The sequence below is a fragment of the Pongo pygmaeus genome, chromosome 15 (assembly GCF_028885625.2).
Source record: "Pongo pygmaeus isolate AG05252 chromosome 15, NHGRI_mPonPyg2-v2.0_pri, whole genome shotgun sequence".
Lineage (NCBI taxonomy): Eukaryota > Metazoa > Chordata > Mammalia > Primates > Hominidae > Pongo > Pongo pygmaeus.
In genome coordinates this window covers 22,409,586-22,422,988 of record NC_072388.2, presented here as the reverse complement: position 1 = coordinate 22,422,988, position 13,403 = coordinate 22,409,586, and the positions used below count along the sequence as shown (strand labels likewise).

General features: G+C 48.9%; 2 protein-coding genes across 10 annotated transcripts; one reads left to right on the top strand and one right to left on the bottom strand.

Moving 5' to 3' along the window:
• The first annotated feature begins 2,750 nt into the window (after positions 1-2,750).
• On the top strand, positions 2,751-11,970 carry TINF2 (TERF1 interacting nuclear factor 2). Of its 2 annotated transcripts, XM_063651485.1 has the most exons (10): positions 2,751-3,831; positions 3,978-4,082; positions 4,196-4,297; positions 4,666-4,773; positions 4,862-4,958; positions 5,103-5,559; positions 5,648-5,715; positions 5,823-5,914; positions 10,521-10,626; positions 10,888-11,970. In XM_063651485.1, exons 1-9 carry the CDS (start codon positions 3,640-3,642, stop codon positions 10,605-10,607), a joined length of 1,308 nt encoding a protein of 435 aa, XP_063507555.1. In that variant the 5' UTR covers positions 2,751-3,639; the 3' UTR covers positions 10,608-10,626; positions 10,888-11,970. The 2 variants fall into 2 exon arrangements, with proteins under 2 accessions (XP_063507555.1, XP_054304952.1); XM_054448977.2 differs by lacking the exons at positions 10,521-10,626; positions 10,888-11,970 and adding an exon at positions 6,047-6,335.
• Positions 6,733-13,360, bottom strand: GMPR2 (guanosine monophosphate reductase 2). 8 transcript variants are annotated; one of them, XM_054448990.2, is made up of 10 exons: positions 13,193-13,360; positions 12,641-12,762; positions 12,383-12,502; positions 10,153-10,236; positions 9,833-10,006; positions 8,818-8,899; positions 8,619-8,725; positions 8,408-8,450; positions 7,565-7,724; positions 6,733-7,381 (listed from the first exon to the last, which is right to left on the bottom strand). In XM_054448990.2, exons 2-10 carry the CDS (start codon positions 12,725-12,727, stop codon positions 7,192-7,194), a joined length of 1,047 nt encoding a protein of 348 aa, XP_054304965.1. In that variant the 5' UTR covers positions 12,728-12,762; positions 13,193-13,360; the 3' UTR covers positions 6,733-7,191. The 8 variants fall into 8 exon arrangements, with proteins under 8 accessions (XP_054304965.1, XP_054304962.1, XP_054304966.1 ...); XM_054448987.2 differs by lacking the exon at positions 13,193-13,360 and having other exon boundaries at positions 12,641-12,781; XM_054448991.2 differs by lacking the exon at positions 13,193-13,360 and having other exon boundaries at positions 6,733-7,343; positions 12,641-12,781.
• Positions 13,361-13,403: the final 43 nt, after the last annotated feature.

The following is a 13,403-nucleotide window of genomic DNA, read 5'->3' as shown; positions in this document are numbered from 1 at the left end:
AAATACATCCATTGCATTCTGTTCTCACTCTGTTGCCCAGGCTGGAGTGCAATTCATTGCAACCAGGCTGGATTACAGCTCACTGCAACCTCAACCTCCTGGGCTCAGGCAATCCTCCCACGTCAGCCTCCTGAGTAACTGGGGCTACAGGTGTGCACATCTATGCCTGGCTAGTTTTTCAATTTTTTCTGTAGAGACGGAGGTCTCGCCATTTTGCCCAGGTTGGTCTCAAACTCCTGGGCTCAAGCAATCCACCTGCCTTGGACTCCCAAGAAGTCAGCTACACAGAGATAGCAGCTGAAAATGAATAATTCAGCCAGGCACAGTGGCTCACGCCTGTAATCCTAGTACTTTGGGAGGCCAAGGCAGGTGGATCGCTTGAGGTCAGGAGTTCGAGACCAGCCTGGGCAACATGGCAAAACCCCATCTCTACTAAAACAAAAATTAGCCGGGCGTGGTGGTGTACGACCTGTAGTCCCACCTACTTGGGAGGCTGAGGCACCAGAATCGCTTGAACTTGGGAGGCACAGGTTGCAGTGAGCTGATATTGAGCCACTGCATTCCAGCCTGAGCAACAAAGCGAGACATTGTCTCAAAAAACAAAACAAAAAAACCACTGTAACAGAAATGATGAATGTCTGTGATGGGCTCATCAATAGACTGGACATGGCCAAAGAACATGGTGCGCTTGAAGAAATGTCAACAGAAACTTCCAAAGCTGAAATGCAATGAGAAAAAAAAAATGAAAAAGAACAGAATATCCAAGAATTGTAGGACAATTATAGAAGGTGTAGCATACACATAATCAGAATGGCAGAGAAGAAAATAAAGGAACAGAAGAAATGTGGCAATAATGACTGAGAATTTCCCCCAAATTAATGATAGACACAAAACACAGATCCGGGAAGCTCAGAGAACAGCAAGCAGGATAAATACCAAAAACAAAAAATGAAGATAGACCGGGCTGGGCAACACAGAGAGACCCCTTCTCTACAAAACATATTTTTCTTTTTTTTTGTAGAGTCAGTGTCTCACTGTGTTGCCCAGGCTGGTCTCAAACTCCTGGCCTCAAGTGATCCTCCCACTTCAGCCTCCCAAAGTTCTGGGATTACAGGCATGAGCCACCACACCCACCAAAAAAGATTTTTAAAAAAATTAGCCAGGGACTGCGTGCAGTGGCTCACGCCTGCGATCCCAACACTTTGGGAAGCCGAGGTGGGAAGATGGCTTGAGTCCAGGAATTCGAGACCAGCCTGGGCAACAAAGACTTGTCTCTACAAAAAATAGAAAAAAATGAGCCGGGCATGGGGTGCATGCCTGTAGCCCCAGTTACTTTGGAGGCTGAGGCAGGAGGATCACTTAAGCCCAGGAGGCAGAGGTTGCAGTGAGCCAAGATCACTGCACTCCACCCGAGCAACAGAGCGAGACTGTCTCCCCACCTCAAAAAAAAAAGAGCCGGGCGCGCGGTGGCTCACGCCTTGTAATCCCAGCACTTTGGGAGGCCGAGGCGGGCGGATCACAAGGTCAGGAGATCGAGACCACCGTCAAACCCCATCTCTACTAAAATAACAAAAAATTAGCCGGGCGTGGTGGCGGGCGCCTGTAGTCCCAGCTACTTGGGAGGCTGAGGCAGGAGTGGCGTGAACCCAGGAGGCAGAGCTTGTAGTGAGTCGAGATTGCGCCACTGCACTCCAGCCTGGGCGACACAGCGAGACTCCCATCTCAAAAAAAAAAAAAAAAGGAAAACAACAGAAGTTCAGATCTACATAAGAAAGAAAGAACATTAGAGAAGGAATAAATAAAGGAAAAAAGGAAGATAACTAGAATTTCACACATATCCAATTTGGGGTACTTTGGGGACTGGGTGTTTCTTGGGCAGTCGAATGTGCGCATCAGCTGAGACTGATCCGGGGCGGAGACAAGGATGTGTGAACCATTATCTCTGGGAATGGAAGACATGGGCTAAAGACGGAGCAGTTTCACTAAATCCTTGTAAAGTGGTCAAGGAAGGCAACTAATCCAGCCAACAATTAAGGAGTGTAAGCTGTGTGTTAGGTTCTGTGCTTGCTGATGGAAATGAGAGGCACCAGAAAGCCTGTGGAAGAGAGAGTCAAGGAAAGCAGTCAATTACATTAGGAGGCTGACAAGTTCAGTGCACAACAGAATCCTAAAACAAGAAACTAAGTGTGTGTGTGTGTGTGTGTGTGTGTGTGTGTGTGTGTGTATGTGTGTGTGTGTGTGTGTGTGTGTGTGTGTGTGTGTGTGTGTGTCCCCGTCTCACTCTATCACTCAGGCTGGAGTGCAGTTACTGAAGCCTCAACCTCCCTGGCTCAAACAATCCTCCCACCTCAGCCTCCTCAGTAGCTGGGACTACAGGCGTGCCACTACGCCCAGCTAGTTTTTTTGATTTTCAGTAGACAGGTTATCGCCATGTGATCCAGTCTGGTCTGGAACTCCTGGGCTCAAGCGGATAGATCCTCCCCTCTCGGCCTCCCAGAGTGCTGGGATTACAGGTGTGAGTCACCGTGCCCCCAGCCTGTATTCTATTTCTTCTTCCTCTTTTTTTTTTTTTTTTTTTTTGAGAGGGATTCTCCCTCTGTTGCCCAGGCTGGAATGCAGAGGCAAGATCGCGGCTCACTGCCACCTCCCGTCTACTGGGTTCAAGCGATTCTCCTGCCTCGGCCTCCCGAGTAGCTGGGATTACAGGCGCCTGCCACCACGCCCAGCTAATTTTTGTATTTTTAGCAGGGAAGGGGTTTCACCATGTCGCCCAGGCTTGTCTGGAGCTCCTGGGTTCAAGTGACCCTCCTGCCTCGGACTCTCAAAGCGCTGGGATTAGACACAAGCCACCATGCCCGGCCTGTATTTTATTTTTTAAGGGCGGGCGTCCTCTTCTGTTTTATAAAAGGAACAGTCGAATTCCTACTGGAAGCAACGCGCGCAGAGGGGAAGGCTTTGTAGACCCCGGCTCTGGTTTGGGATTTAAAGAACTGAATTTCGATGGGTGAAGACAGTGGGAAAGGGCGGTGGCATGATCCTCGTTTTACAGACTAGGAAGTCGAGCCTCAGGGCAGTGACGGGGCTTCTCCGCAGGCTCCGCGAAGAAAGCGAGGCTGGGAGGACCCAGACCAGCGGCCACAACAGCCTCAGCGGCTACAACAGCCTCAGCGGCCTCAACAGCCTCAGCGGCCTCATGTCAGCCGGCAGAGGGTGCAGGGAGCTGGCAGCTACAGCTCTGCTGGGGCGTGGCCTTCTGACGCACCGTCACAGTTCCCTCTGTGGCCGCCCATTGGCTCCCTCTTACCGCCCTTTTCCGGGGCAAGGGAAGCTAGTAGCGGAGCCGGAAGTGAGGCACCCTAGGGCTCGGGACAGCGGCGGCGTTTAAAGCTGAGCCACCCAGTGCCACTGGAGACGGTCAGCTTCTCCACTCAGGCTCCTCCAGCCCGAGCCAGAAGACTCCCTCCCCCAGAATTCTGGGGGCCGATGGAAGGGAGCCGAGTCGGATCGCGAGGTACCCAGAGCCGACAGACCCGAGCGACAGGGCGTTGCCAGAAGCCCCGCCCCTAGGAGTGATCGGAAAGCCTCACCCATCCGGGTGAGGAACCGGGAGGGACCGCCTCGGGGCGGAGCCCGCCGACCATGGCTACGCCCCCGGTGGCCGGTCCCGCAGCTCTACGCTTCGCCGCCGCGGCTAGCTGGCAGGTTGTGCGCGGACGCTGCGTGGAACATTTTCCGCGAGTACTGGAGTTTCTGCGATCTCTGCGCGCTGTTGCCCCTGGCTTGGTTCGCTACCGGCACCACGAACGCCTTTGTATGGGCCTAAAGGCCAAGGTATTGGAGCAAGTAGGACCTGGAAGGGGAAAGAAAGAAAGGGGCGGGATGCGAGCACCTGACAAGGGCCCACAGCTTGGGGATGAGACTAGTTGGAAAAGGTCAGCTTGCCCCGAAGTGGGGATTCTGAATTCAGTACCGTACAGGTGGTGGTGGAGCTGATCCTGCAGGGCCGGCCTTGGGCCCAAGTCCTGAAAGCCCTGAATCACCACTTTCCAGAATCTGGACCTATAGTGCGGGATCCCAAGGCTGTGAGTAATCCCCGGAACAAGCCCTGACCCCAGTTACACTTGGTGCAGCAAAGTTGCTCCTCCTGTCTACTGGATGTTGGTGCTAACTTCTTTGTCTTCTGTATCCTCAACAGACAAAGCAGGATCTGAGGAAGATTTTGGAGGCACAGGAAACTTTTTACCAGCAGGTGAAGCAGCTGTCAGAGGCTCCTGTGGATCTGGCCTCGAAGCTGCAGGTGAGACTGGTTTGAAGGCTGTTATGTGGCTCCTATTTTCTCTAACCCATTTTTTTTTTTTTGGAGGAATCTTGCTCTGTTGCCCAGGCTGGAGTGCAGTGGCACAATCTCGGCTCACTGCAACCTCTGCCTCCCGGGTTCAAGCGATTCTCCTGCTTCAGCCTCCCAAGTAGCTGGGATTACAAATGCCCGGCTAATTTTTGTATTTTAGTAGAGATGGGGTTTCACCATGTTGGCCAGGCTGGTCTCGAACTCCTGACCTCAAGTGATCCACCCACCTCGGCCTCCCAAAGGGCCAGGATTACAGGTGTGAGCCACCGTGCCTGGCCACCAACCCACTTTTGACCTCCTACTCTCCCCCGCTGTAGGAACTTGAACAAGAGTATGGGGAACCCTTTCTGGCTGCCATGGAAAAGCTGCTTTTTGAATACTTGTGTCAGCTGGAGAAAGCACTGCCTACACCGCAGGCACAGCAGGTTTCGTTGGGGCAAAACATGTTAAGGGTAGAGTGTGGGGTGGCTGTATCAAGGACTGTGGTCTTCATACCTCTGTCCCTGCCCACAGCTTCAGGATGTGCTGAGTTGGATGCAGCCTGGAGTCTCTATCACCTCTTCTCTTGCCTGGAGACAATATGGTGTGGACATGGGGTGGCCGCTTCCAGGTACTAGGAATTTGGAGGTGTAGTGTTTAGCCTGAGACCTTTTGAGGCAGTCCACTGGAATAGTTCCATGGGCTCCGGGCATAAGAAACCAGTTATTCTGTTACTATCTGTTCTCTTTATAAGGGGCCTCATTTTCTTTTTCAGAGTGCTCTGTTACTGACTCAGTGAACCTGGCTGAGCCCATGGAACAGAATCCTCCTCAGCAACAAAGACTAGCACTCCACAATCCTCTGCCAAAAGCCAAGCCTGGCACACATCTTCCTCAGGGACCATCTTCAAGGACACACCCAGAACCTCTAGCTGGCCGACACTTCAATCTGGCCCCTCTAGGCCGACGAAGAGTTCAGTCCCAATGGGCCTCCACTAGGGGAGGCCATAAGGAGCGCCCCACAGTCATGCTGTTTCCCTTTAGGAATCTCGGCTCACCAACCCAGGTCATATCTAAGCCTGAGAGCAAGGAAGAACATGCGATATACACAGCAGACCTAGCCACGGGCACAAGAGCAGCCTCCACTGGGAAGTCTAAGAGTCCATGCCAGACCCTGGGGGGAAGGGCTCTGAAGGAGAACCCAGTTGACTTGCCTGCCACAGAGCAAAAGGAGTGAGTGGAACAGAGTTGCTTCTTAGTAGGAGCACATTCTTTGTCTGCCTTCCCTTCATCCTATCCTCTTTGCTTGCTCTCACCTCAGGAATTGCTTGGATTGCTACATGGACCCCCTGAGACTGTCATTATTCCTTCCTAGGGCCAGGAAGCCAGGTAGGTAGTCTGAGTCAGGATTGGATCAATAGCCTCCTCTCTTGGGGACTCTCAAGAGCCTGTGTTCATCTAGAAGTAGTAGTTTGATTCTGGTTTCCCTCCTACAGTGTGTCCTCCATCTCTGTGCAGCTCCGTCATTACCATAGGGGACTTGGTTTTAGACTCTGATGAGGAAGAAAATGGCCAGGGGGAAGGAAAGGTGAGTAGGAAGGAGCAGAAAGCTGGGGAAGGGGATGGGTAGAACAAGACTGAGAAATCCACATGCTTCAGAATTCAGAGGGCTCAGGGAATGGTTTCAGATGGTAGGATCTCCCTGCTCCCTTCTCTACAGGAATCTCTGGAAAACTATCAGAAGACAAAGTTTGACACCTTGATCCCCACTCTCTGTGAATACCTACCCCCTTCTGGCCACGGTGCCATGCCTGTTTCTTCTTGTGACTGTAGAGACAGCTCTAGACCTTTGTGATAGAACTAAAATGCCCTCTGTACTCTAGTCTCCTGCCTCCTCAGCTCTGCAAGTAGTTTAGTAGGAATGAAGTGGAAGTCCAGGCTTGGATTGCCTAACTGCACTGCTAAAAATATTTGTAATCCTTAATAATTAAACTTTGGATTTGTTAAAATACTGCCTTGATGTGAAGGAGGGGAATTAAGGTTTCCATAAGGTCAGCATAGGTCATTCCTTAGAAACAGAACTGGCCCTTCCAAACTGGAAGGATCCCTTTGCCGTTTTTTACTTCCCTTGCTAAGTGTTCAGCTGTGCCTAAAAGGGTTAGCAGGGTTGACAACCTGGAAGAGAAATGTCCTTTGGTATTCTGGAAATATGTGTCCTAATGCCAGAATATACTTTGTAAATTCTCATGCTGCCAGATTATCTGGGGGTGGTGGCACTAGAATGGAGATACTTCATGGGAATAATACTCATTGTTCTTGACCCCGCTGGGTCAGTGCTGACCCTACCACCACCCACTCTGCAGCAGCACCCAGATGCTAGCCTTGTACAGAAAGCCCCAGCATGTCTTTACAGTCAATGAGCTTTCTCTTTATTGAGGTATTTCAAATATACAAACACTTCAGAGCTTTTTAGATATGTGAAGGTCCCATTTAGTGAAGGGGATTAACAAAACATGATTCTAAAAGCCTGCCTCCTCTAGACCAAGGCCATGGAAAAGATTTATGTACCAATCAGCATCTTTCCCTTTTAATAATCTTCAGGATGTTGGGTCTCCAGATTCCCATTTGATTTTCTTGCATCATTTTCTCAGACTGTTTGCTTCCTTGCTTCCTCTCCAGTGAGTGCCTTGGGCATTTTGTGTGTGCAGATAGAGAAGTACAGAGTTACTGCAGGAGTCCTCAGGAGTGAGACAACAGGAAATGACAAAGTAATACAGAGCTGCAGTAGCTGGGATGGGGGAGGACCCCACTTGGGATGCCCCATGGTAGAGTACTGGTGCCTTGGGAGGGTAGAACTGCTCAGGTCTAGCACGCCTCACTGAAGATTGGATTCACCTGCTGGGTGACTCGGATGAAGGTAGTTCTCCTGCTCAATTCTTTGAGCTTAGCTGCTCCCACATAGGTACACGTAGAGCGGATCCCTCCTAGGATGTCTCGGATGGTATGTTCCACATCTCCTTTAAAAGGAACTTCCACTGTCTTTCCCTCTGAAGCTCTTAAAGTAGGAAAAACTTTATTATCTTCTCCTTCTGGATTCCTTAAGCCCAGGGACTCTTCCCCAGACCCTAGCATTGAGCCCCAGTTCACCATGCTTCTCTGAGAACTGTACCATCCCCCTCTCGGCAGCCATGAGTTCTGCCTCCATATTATTACTAAGCTCCTGGGCCGGCACACATACCTGTACTCAGCCACGCCCCCGGCATACTTCTTCATGGCCATTTCAGAACTCATTCCATAGAAGAGCTTGTACTTCTTGCCGTCCCTCTCGATGAGCTCACCACCTGACTCACTGTGCCCAGCCAGCATGCCACCCAGCATCACGAAGTCAGCTCCTGCCCCTGCCACCATCATGGAGGGAAAAGAGATTAATCTGGCCAAGGTGCTCACATGGCCACCCTCAAAAGCAACTCACACCATATTCTCAGTCCTGACAATGATTCCAGCATCTTCCTTGTTCTGCTTCCCTAGCTGACCCACAATCCATGCAGGCCTGATCTGCCCTGGCCTCTATTCCTCAGTGGGTATGATTTCCCCAAGATTTAAAAAAGAGCCTCTGGAGAGTCCCTGCCTGGCTTTTGCTTTCTCCTTTTGCTGTTTTTACCATCATCGTCTGGTCATTTCATTTTACTGTGCCCAGCTAAATAAGACTCATTTCATGTGTCCCAAGAGCAAAGATCCCCAACTTTAATGGGAGTAATGATCTCCTGGGAAGCTGTGCAAAATGAAAAATGCAGATGTGCTGTCCCATTCCTCAGAGCCTAATATTTTTAGGTATGGCTGGGGCTTAGGAGTCTGCACTGTGCAGCAATCTAGGAGATGGTAGATGGCCCTGGCCCACACTTGGAGTCTCAGATGTCCCCTGCTGGCTGCCCCAGGTGATACCATAGACTTCAGAGTCACTAATTCACATTATGAAAGAATCTGAATGACTTCCTGAGCCTCTCTTAGCCTGACTCTAGACCCTCAGAGGTGATTCATCCTCTTGTATAGAATCATCCTTCCATGCTCTCAAGCTCCTTACCAAAAGCCTTGGCCACATCCCCAGGACAGCTGCAACCTCCATCCTGCAAAGTAAGGAGCACTATGAACACAACATGGATTTTCCAAGCCCTCAGCAATGTCCCAACAGCCCAACTCAAAGCCAACAAGAACCCAGGAATTCTAATCCATCTCTGCCACCTCCGTACCCTGCAGAAACCCCACTCATACCCTACCCTGCCCTTCAGCCTTACTGAAATGATGTGGCCTTTGAGGCCATGAGCAGCATCTGCACACTCCATCACTGCACTGAGCTGTGGATACCCTACTCCAGTTTTCTTCCGAGTAGTACACACAGAGCCTAGGAAGACCATGATAAGGGTGAGAATGACGTGCTCCACAGGTGTTTGCCACTGAAAGGGGGTAGCCAGTGGTCCCAATGAACCAGCTTACCTGGCCCAATTCCCACTTTGATGATGTCAGCCCCAGAAAGGATGAGCTCTTCTACCATCTCTCCTGTTACCACATTCCCTGCCTGAGACAGAGCAATTGAAATACAGCATCCTTAGGGCCAGAAACAGGAGGTCATGTATTGTTACAGTATGCATGGACCATGACTTTCCAACACTATTACAAAGAAAGGATAACTAGGTCCCCTCTACTGGGCCCTCTGAGGGCTTTTACACTAGCCACTTGAGAGAACCCTGCTCCCTACCCATTCGCCCAACACCAAGCCAAGGTAGGAGTGAGTGACCAATGTCGCCACTGAACCTAGGGTAAAGCCGAGGTCCATGATGCACTTTTCTAAGGCAACAAGGTGCTATGATCAACAGGGACACATGAAGTGGCATGGAGGAGCATTCAGTGAGGCAAAGGGAACTACTGGACCAGGCTCACATCTGATTTACAGTAGATTTAGCTTCCCTTCCTCAAGAGACCCAAACATATTCTGTCCTTAAGCCATTCTGTCATAGAACCTGTCTGGCTTCAGGGAAAGGGAGAAGGCATGGTAGTGTAGGCTAAAGACCCATTTGACCAGTTGTAGTGGCTTTTGATGGTCAGTAGACACACCCCTCAATGCTGTGAAGAAAATGAAGGCCACTCTTCTAAGGTTGTAAAAAAATAAATCACTGTTCATGTGACCCCTTTTTATGTGACTGTAGTATGTGTCCATTTCAGTGGGCAGATGTCTATGTACCACAGGTATGTACAGTGCACAGATGTTCCATCATGGTTTGGTGAGTGACATCAGGGACATCAGATTTACAAAGACTATGAACCAAGGGTCAGAGATACTACACTGACCAAATAGACATTTTCAGCTTAGAACTATGGATAATCATCCAGTATCATGATTAAATGAACTGGGAATATCATAATGCAGCAGAGGAGAAATGGACTGATGTAGCAAAACGGAGTGGCAGGAAAGTGGAAAGATAAAAAGGTACCGACTATAATAGAAACATACCATGATGGTGTGCTGGGGGAAGCGCTTCCGTACATCTTTTACAAATTCAACAAAGTGTTCAGAGTAGCCATTTGCCACATCCAGGCATATATACTTCACCTGGGGAATAGCTTCCAGGATCTGTTCCAGCTGCTCAAAGTCAGAAGAGCCTGTGCCTGAGCTGGCAGCCAGATGCTGTGGGAGAAACAGAGCCATTGGCATATCAGAGATGATCTGGTGGGCAGCCAGTGGGTCACTGGTGAGTGTTGGTCCCCAGAAAGCCAAAATATAATTGCTGGAAAACTGGGATAAGGAAGGGAGCAGGGTATGCCCAGTGTTACCTCAAGACAGTCAGGATTCTGGCCAGCAAACTCTTGCCACTGATCGAGGCTATAGTGCTTATGGACAGCAGTGAAGAGAGAGAACTGGGGAGAAGACAAAGAAGCATCAAAAGGGAGAAAACTTTATTAAGGTCTCTTTTTCTAAAAACAGACCTATTCTATCTGAGGGAGGACATGATTGAAGTTGGGGAGGAAACAAGTCAAAGAAGTCAGGTTGAGCTGGGATTTGAGTTCAACCTTTCTTCTCTCTAAAAATACCAGTAGGGCTTTTTACCATAAGCTAGCACTTGTCAGATTTCCCACCAAAGTACTGAGTGATCTGGGTTGGATTTCATCTGCCAGCACATTCACTGCTTCTGACTTAAAAGGTGACAAGCTGCTGGTGCAGTGGGACAGGCAGCAGACATGAAAGAACCATGAAGAGGCTGGATGGAGCCTGTGTTTCTCTGCACTGACTCAGCCCCTCCTCCTAAGGTAACCTAGTACTAAACTATTTTTGGTTATGTTCTCGTTCATTTACCAGCAGTAATTCAGTAGATCTGGATGCTCACCAAAGGTAATACCTTAAGGTTGATAAGAGCTGATAAGGGGCTACCCTACCCTGTCGCCATCTCTAGTGGAAAAAAGTACAAATCTCCTAGTTGGGGACATGGATCAAGCTAAAAAATCTGTTTCATTCAGTCCATTTTAATAAAGTTCAAGGATATAATGACTCATCAAACTCATATTCTCTAGCTCAACAGATTGCAAACAATATCCCAATACTTTGAAGAAGGCATTCAAAGGTCATTGTGAATGCTGGTGTTTGTGCTTTACATGTCTACATGCAAACAGACAAGAGACAGCAGTTGGCTGAAACAGCACAAATCTTGCAACTGACAAGAAACCCAAGGAAGTCATGTATTAGCTAGCAACAAGCAAGTGCTCTACATACATACTCAGAGATCAACAATATCTAGCTAAAGCTGGTATTGAATTCTGCTTTCTCAACAACTCTATCATCAACATACTGATAAGCAAAGAAAAGTCACTATAGGATAAGAAGTCAGCAGACGTTGGAGATATACTGGCAGAGTGTGGCATGATGAGCACATCAGATTACATACCAAACTTAGAAAAAGATGTTTCCTTGCATCCAACCTTTTTATTACAGTAAGACTTGGCTCTTATCTCTAAAACCTGATTTCTTTACCTCTCATCAGCAATACTGAAAGTCAGGCTCCACATAAAGCATCAAGACAGTCCCCAAAAAGGTTCATGTATTACAGCACGTCTGTTAACTCTGCAGTCAGAGTCACCATTTCTGAACTCTGCTGGTCAGGGCAGATGGACAGTGGGCAACAGGAAGATTCCTAAGCAGTTACTGAATGGCAATAAAAATAAAGTAAAAATAAAACTGCATAACTATCAACCTCGAAGAAATGACAAGACATTCCACAAAGACACAGCAATCAAAAATAGAAAAAGGATATGAAGTCCTTAAGACTAATGGAGCCACAAACAATAGCAGAATTCATCAACCAGGGCTACATGGATCAACCAGCAGAGTGCATATGTTCTCAAAGTGCCCAGATAACTCTCTACCTTCTCAGCAACAAGTATAGAGGCAGGTAATAGTACTGACAGGAGCAGCATCTTCCATTTCAAAGTGAACAACTTGTATATAAGAAAAACACATCCCATTTGGGGCACATCCCAGAAACTCCCAGGAACCTAGGACTTAAAGAAGAGGAAGATTAAAAAAAGAAGAATGGCAGAATTATTCTTTTGTTAATGAATTGTTCTTATTAAAGAAAATTAATAAGCTGCTTCTCCTAGGATCTTCTAGTTAGGATTTTTGAATGCTTAAACTGTAGTTTCTGGACTAAAACAGTGAATGCTTAATGTGGACAATCGCGTAACTGAAGGGATGCGTGTGACTGTGAGGGGGTGACCTGGGTGGTGGGAAAAGTTGGCAAAGTGTACAAACTGCTCAACAGGACAAAAGGGAAAATTATGTTCATATATCAGAAATATCGGAGCAAAACTTAGCTTTGAATCTCACTAATTCAGATGGCCTTTTGAACTTACCAGATAAAGGGCTTTAGTAGTGGAAAAAACCGTAAATCAGAGCATCCTGACTGCTAACTGCCAGAGAGCTGACTGGGCATCGGGGTGGGGATGCAAACACCTCTGCAGTCAGCTGGGCTAACTGGACACCAATAGAGATGGGGCATGAGGAAAGCCCTACCTTACAGAGGACCTTGGCCATCTCAAAGGTGCCCACAGTATCCATATTGGCAGCAATGATGGGAACCCCAGTGTATGTCTGCTTTGAGTTCCGAAATGAAAAGGATCTTGTGAGATCCACCTGCAGATATGAACAGGAAATTGACCATTTCATTAATCCAAAAAACGTACCATATTAGGACAAGGACAGGTATCTTTCTTGGTTGTGGCCCACCGGGAGCGTGGGGTGAAGAAACAGCAAGTAGAGAAACTTGCTCACCTCACTTCGAGACTTAAGGGTACTGCGTTTGGGCCTCAAAAGGACATCCTTGAAGTCCAGTTTCACATCGTTGTCAATATGAGGCATGGCGCTTAGCCTCGGGGTAGCGATGAATCTGAGGGCTGGAAGGCAGGAAGTCATAAGGACCAATCTTCCCCTGGGCTTTAACGTCCTGTTACGGCTGGCGGCCTCTCTTTGCTTAAGTTGTGGAAGGTCGGGCAAAGGCCGAAGTGTGGTCCCTGAAGCCTGTCACCTCGACCCATCCCGTGGCTGCGATTACCCTAGGGCTCCATCCCAGGTACTGTTTGTTGGGGAGAAGAGCTGGGAAAGGGTTGTGAGAGACCCTGACGGTGCATTCCTTACCCCGCTACACTTCCTTCTTCCACCCCTGCAAAGAGCAATGGGGCAAGAGGCTGATTTAGGGGAACGAAGGAATGTTGGCGACAGGGGGCGGGGAGGGTTAATAACTAGTTTCCGGAATAGGGGTACTCACTTCCTGTTTCCTTGGTCCAGGCGGCAGTTGACCAAAGATCACCTTGCTTAGCAACTAACCTCGTGCAATCCCGCTGAGCCTTCTGGGCCACGCCAACAGGTTCCTCTAGTTGCCGGCGAGAACTACTAGCCGACGAATTCCAGCTTCGGCGGCGGCAGGGCGAGGCCTTCTGGATAACAGAGTTCACGCACTGAGGTTGCTGTTGGATCCGAGGGGGGTTAGACTACAACTCCCAGGGGGAAACGGGCGGGACCGCCTCCTGGCACGATG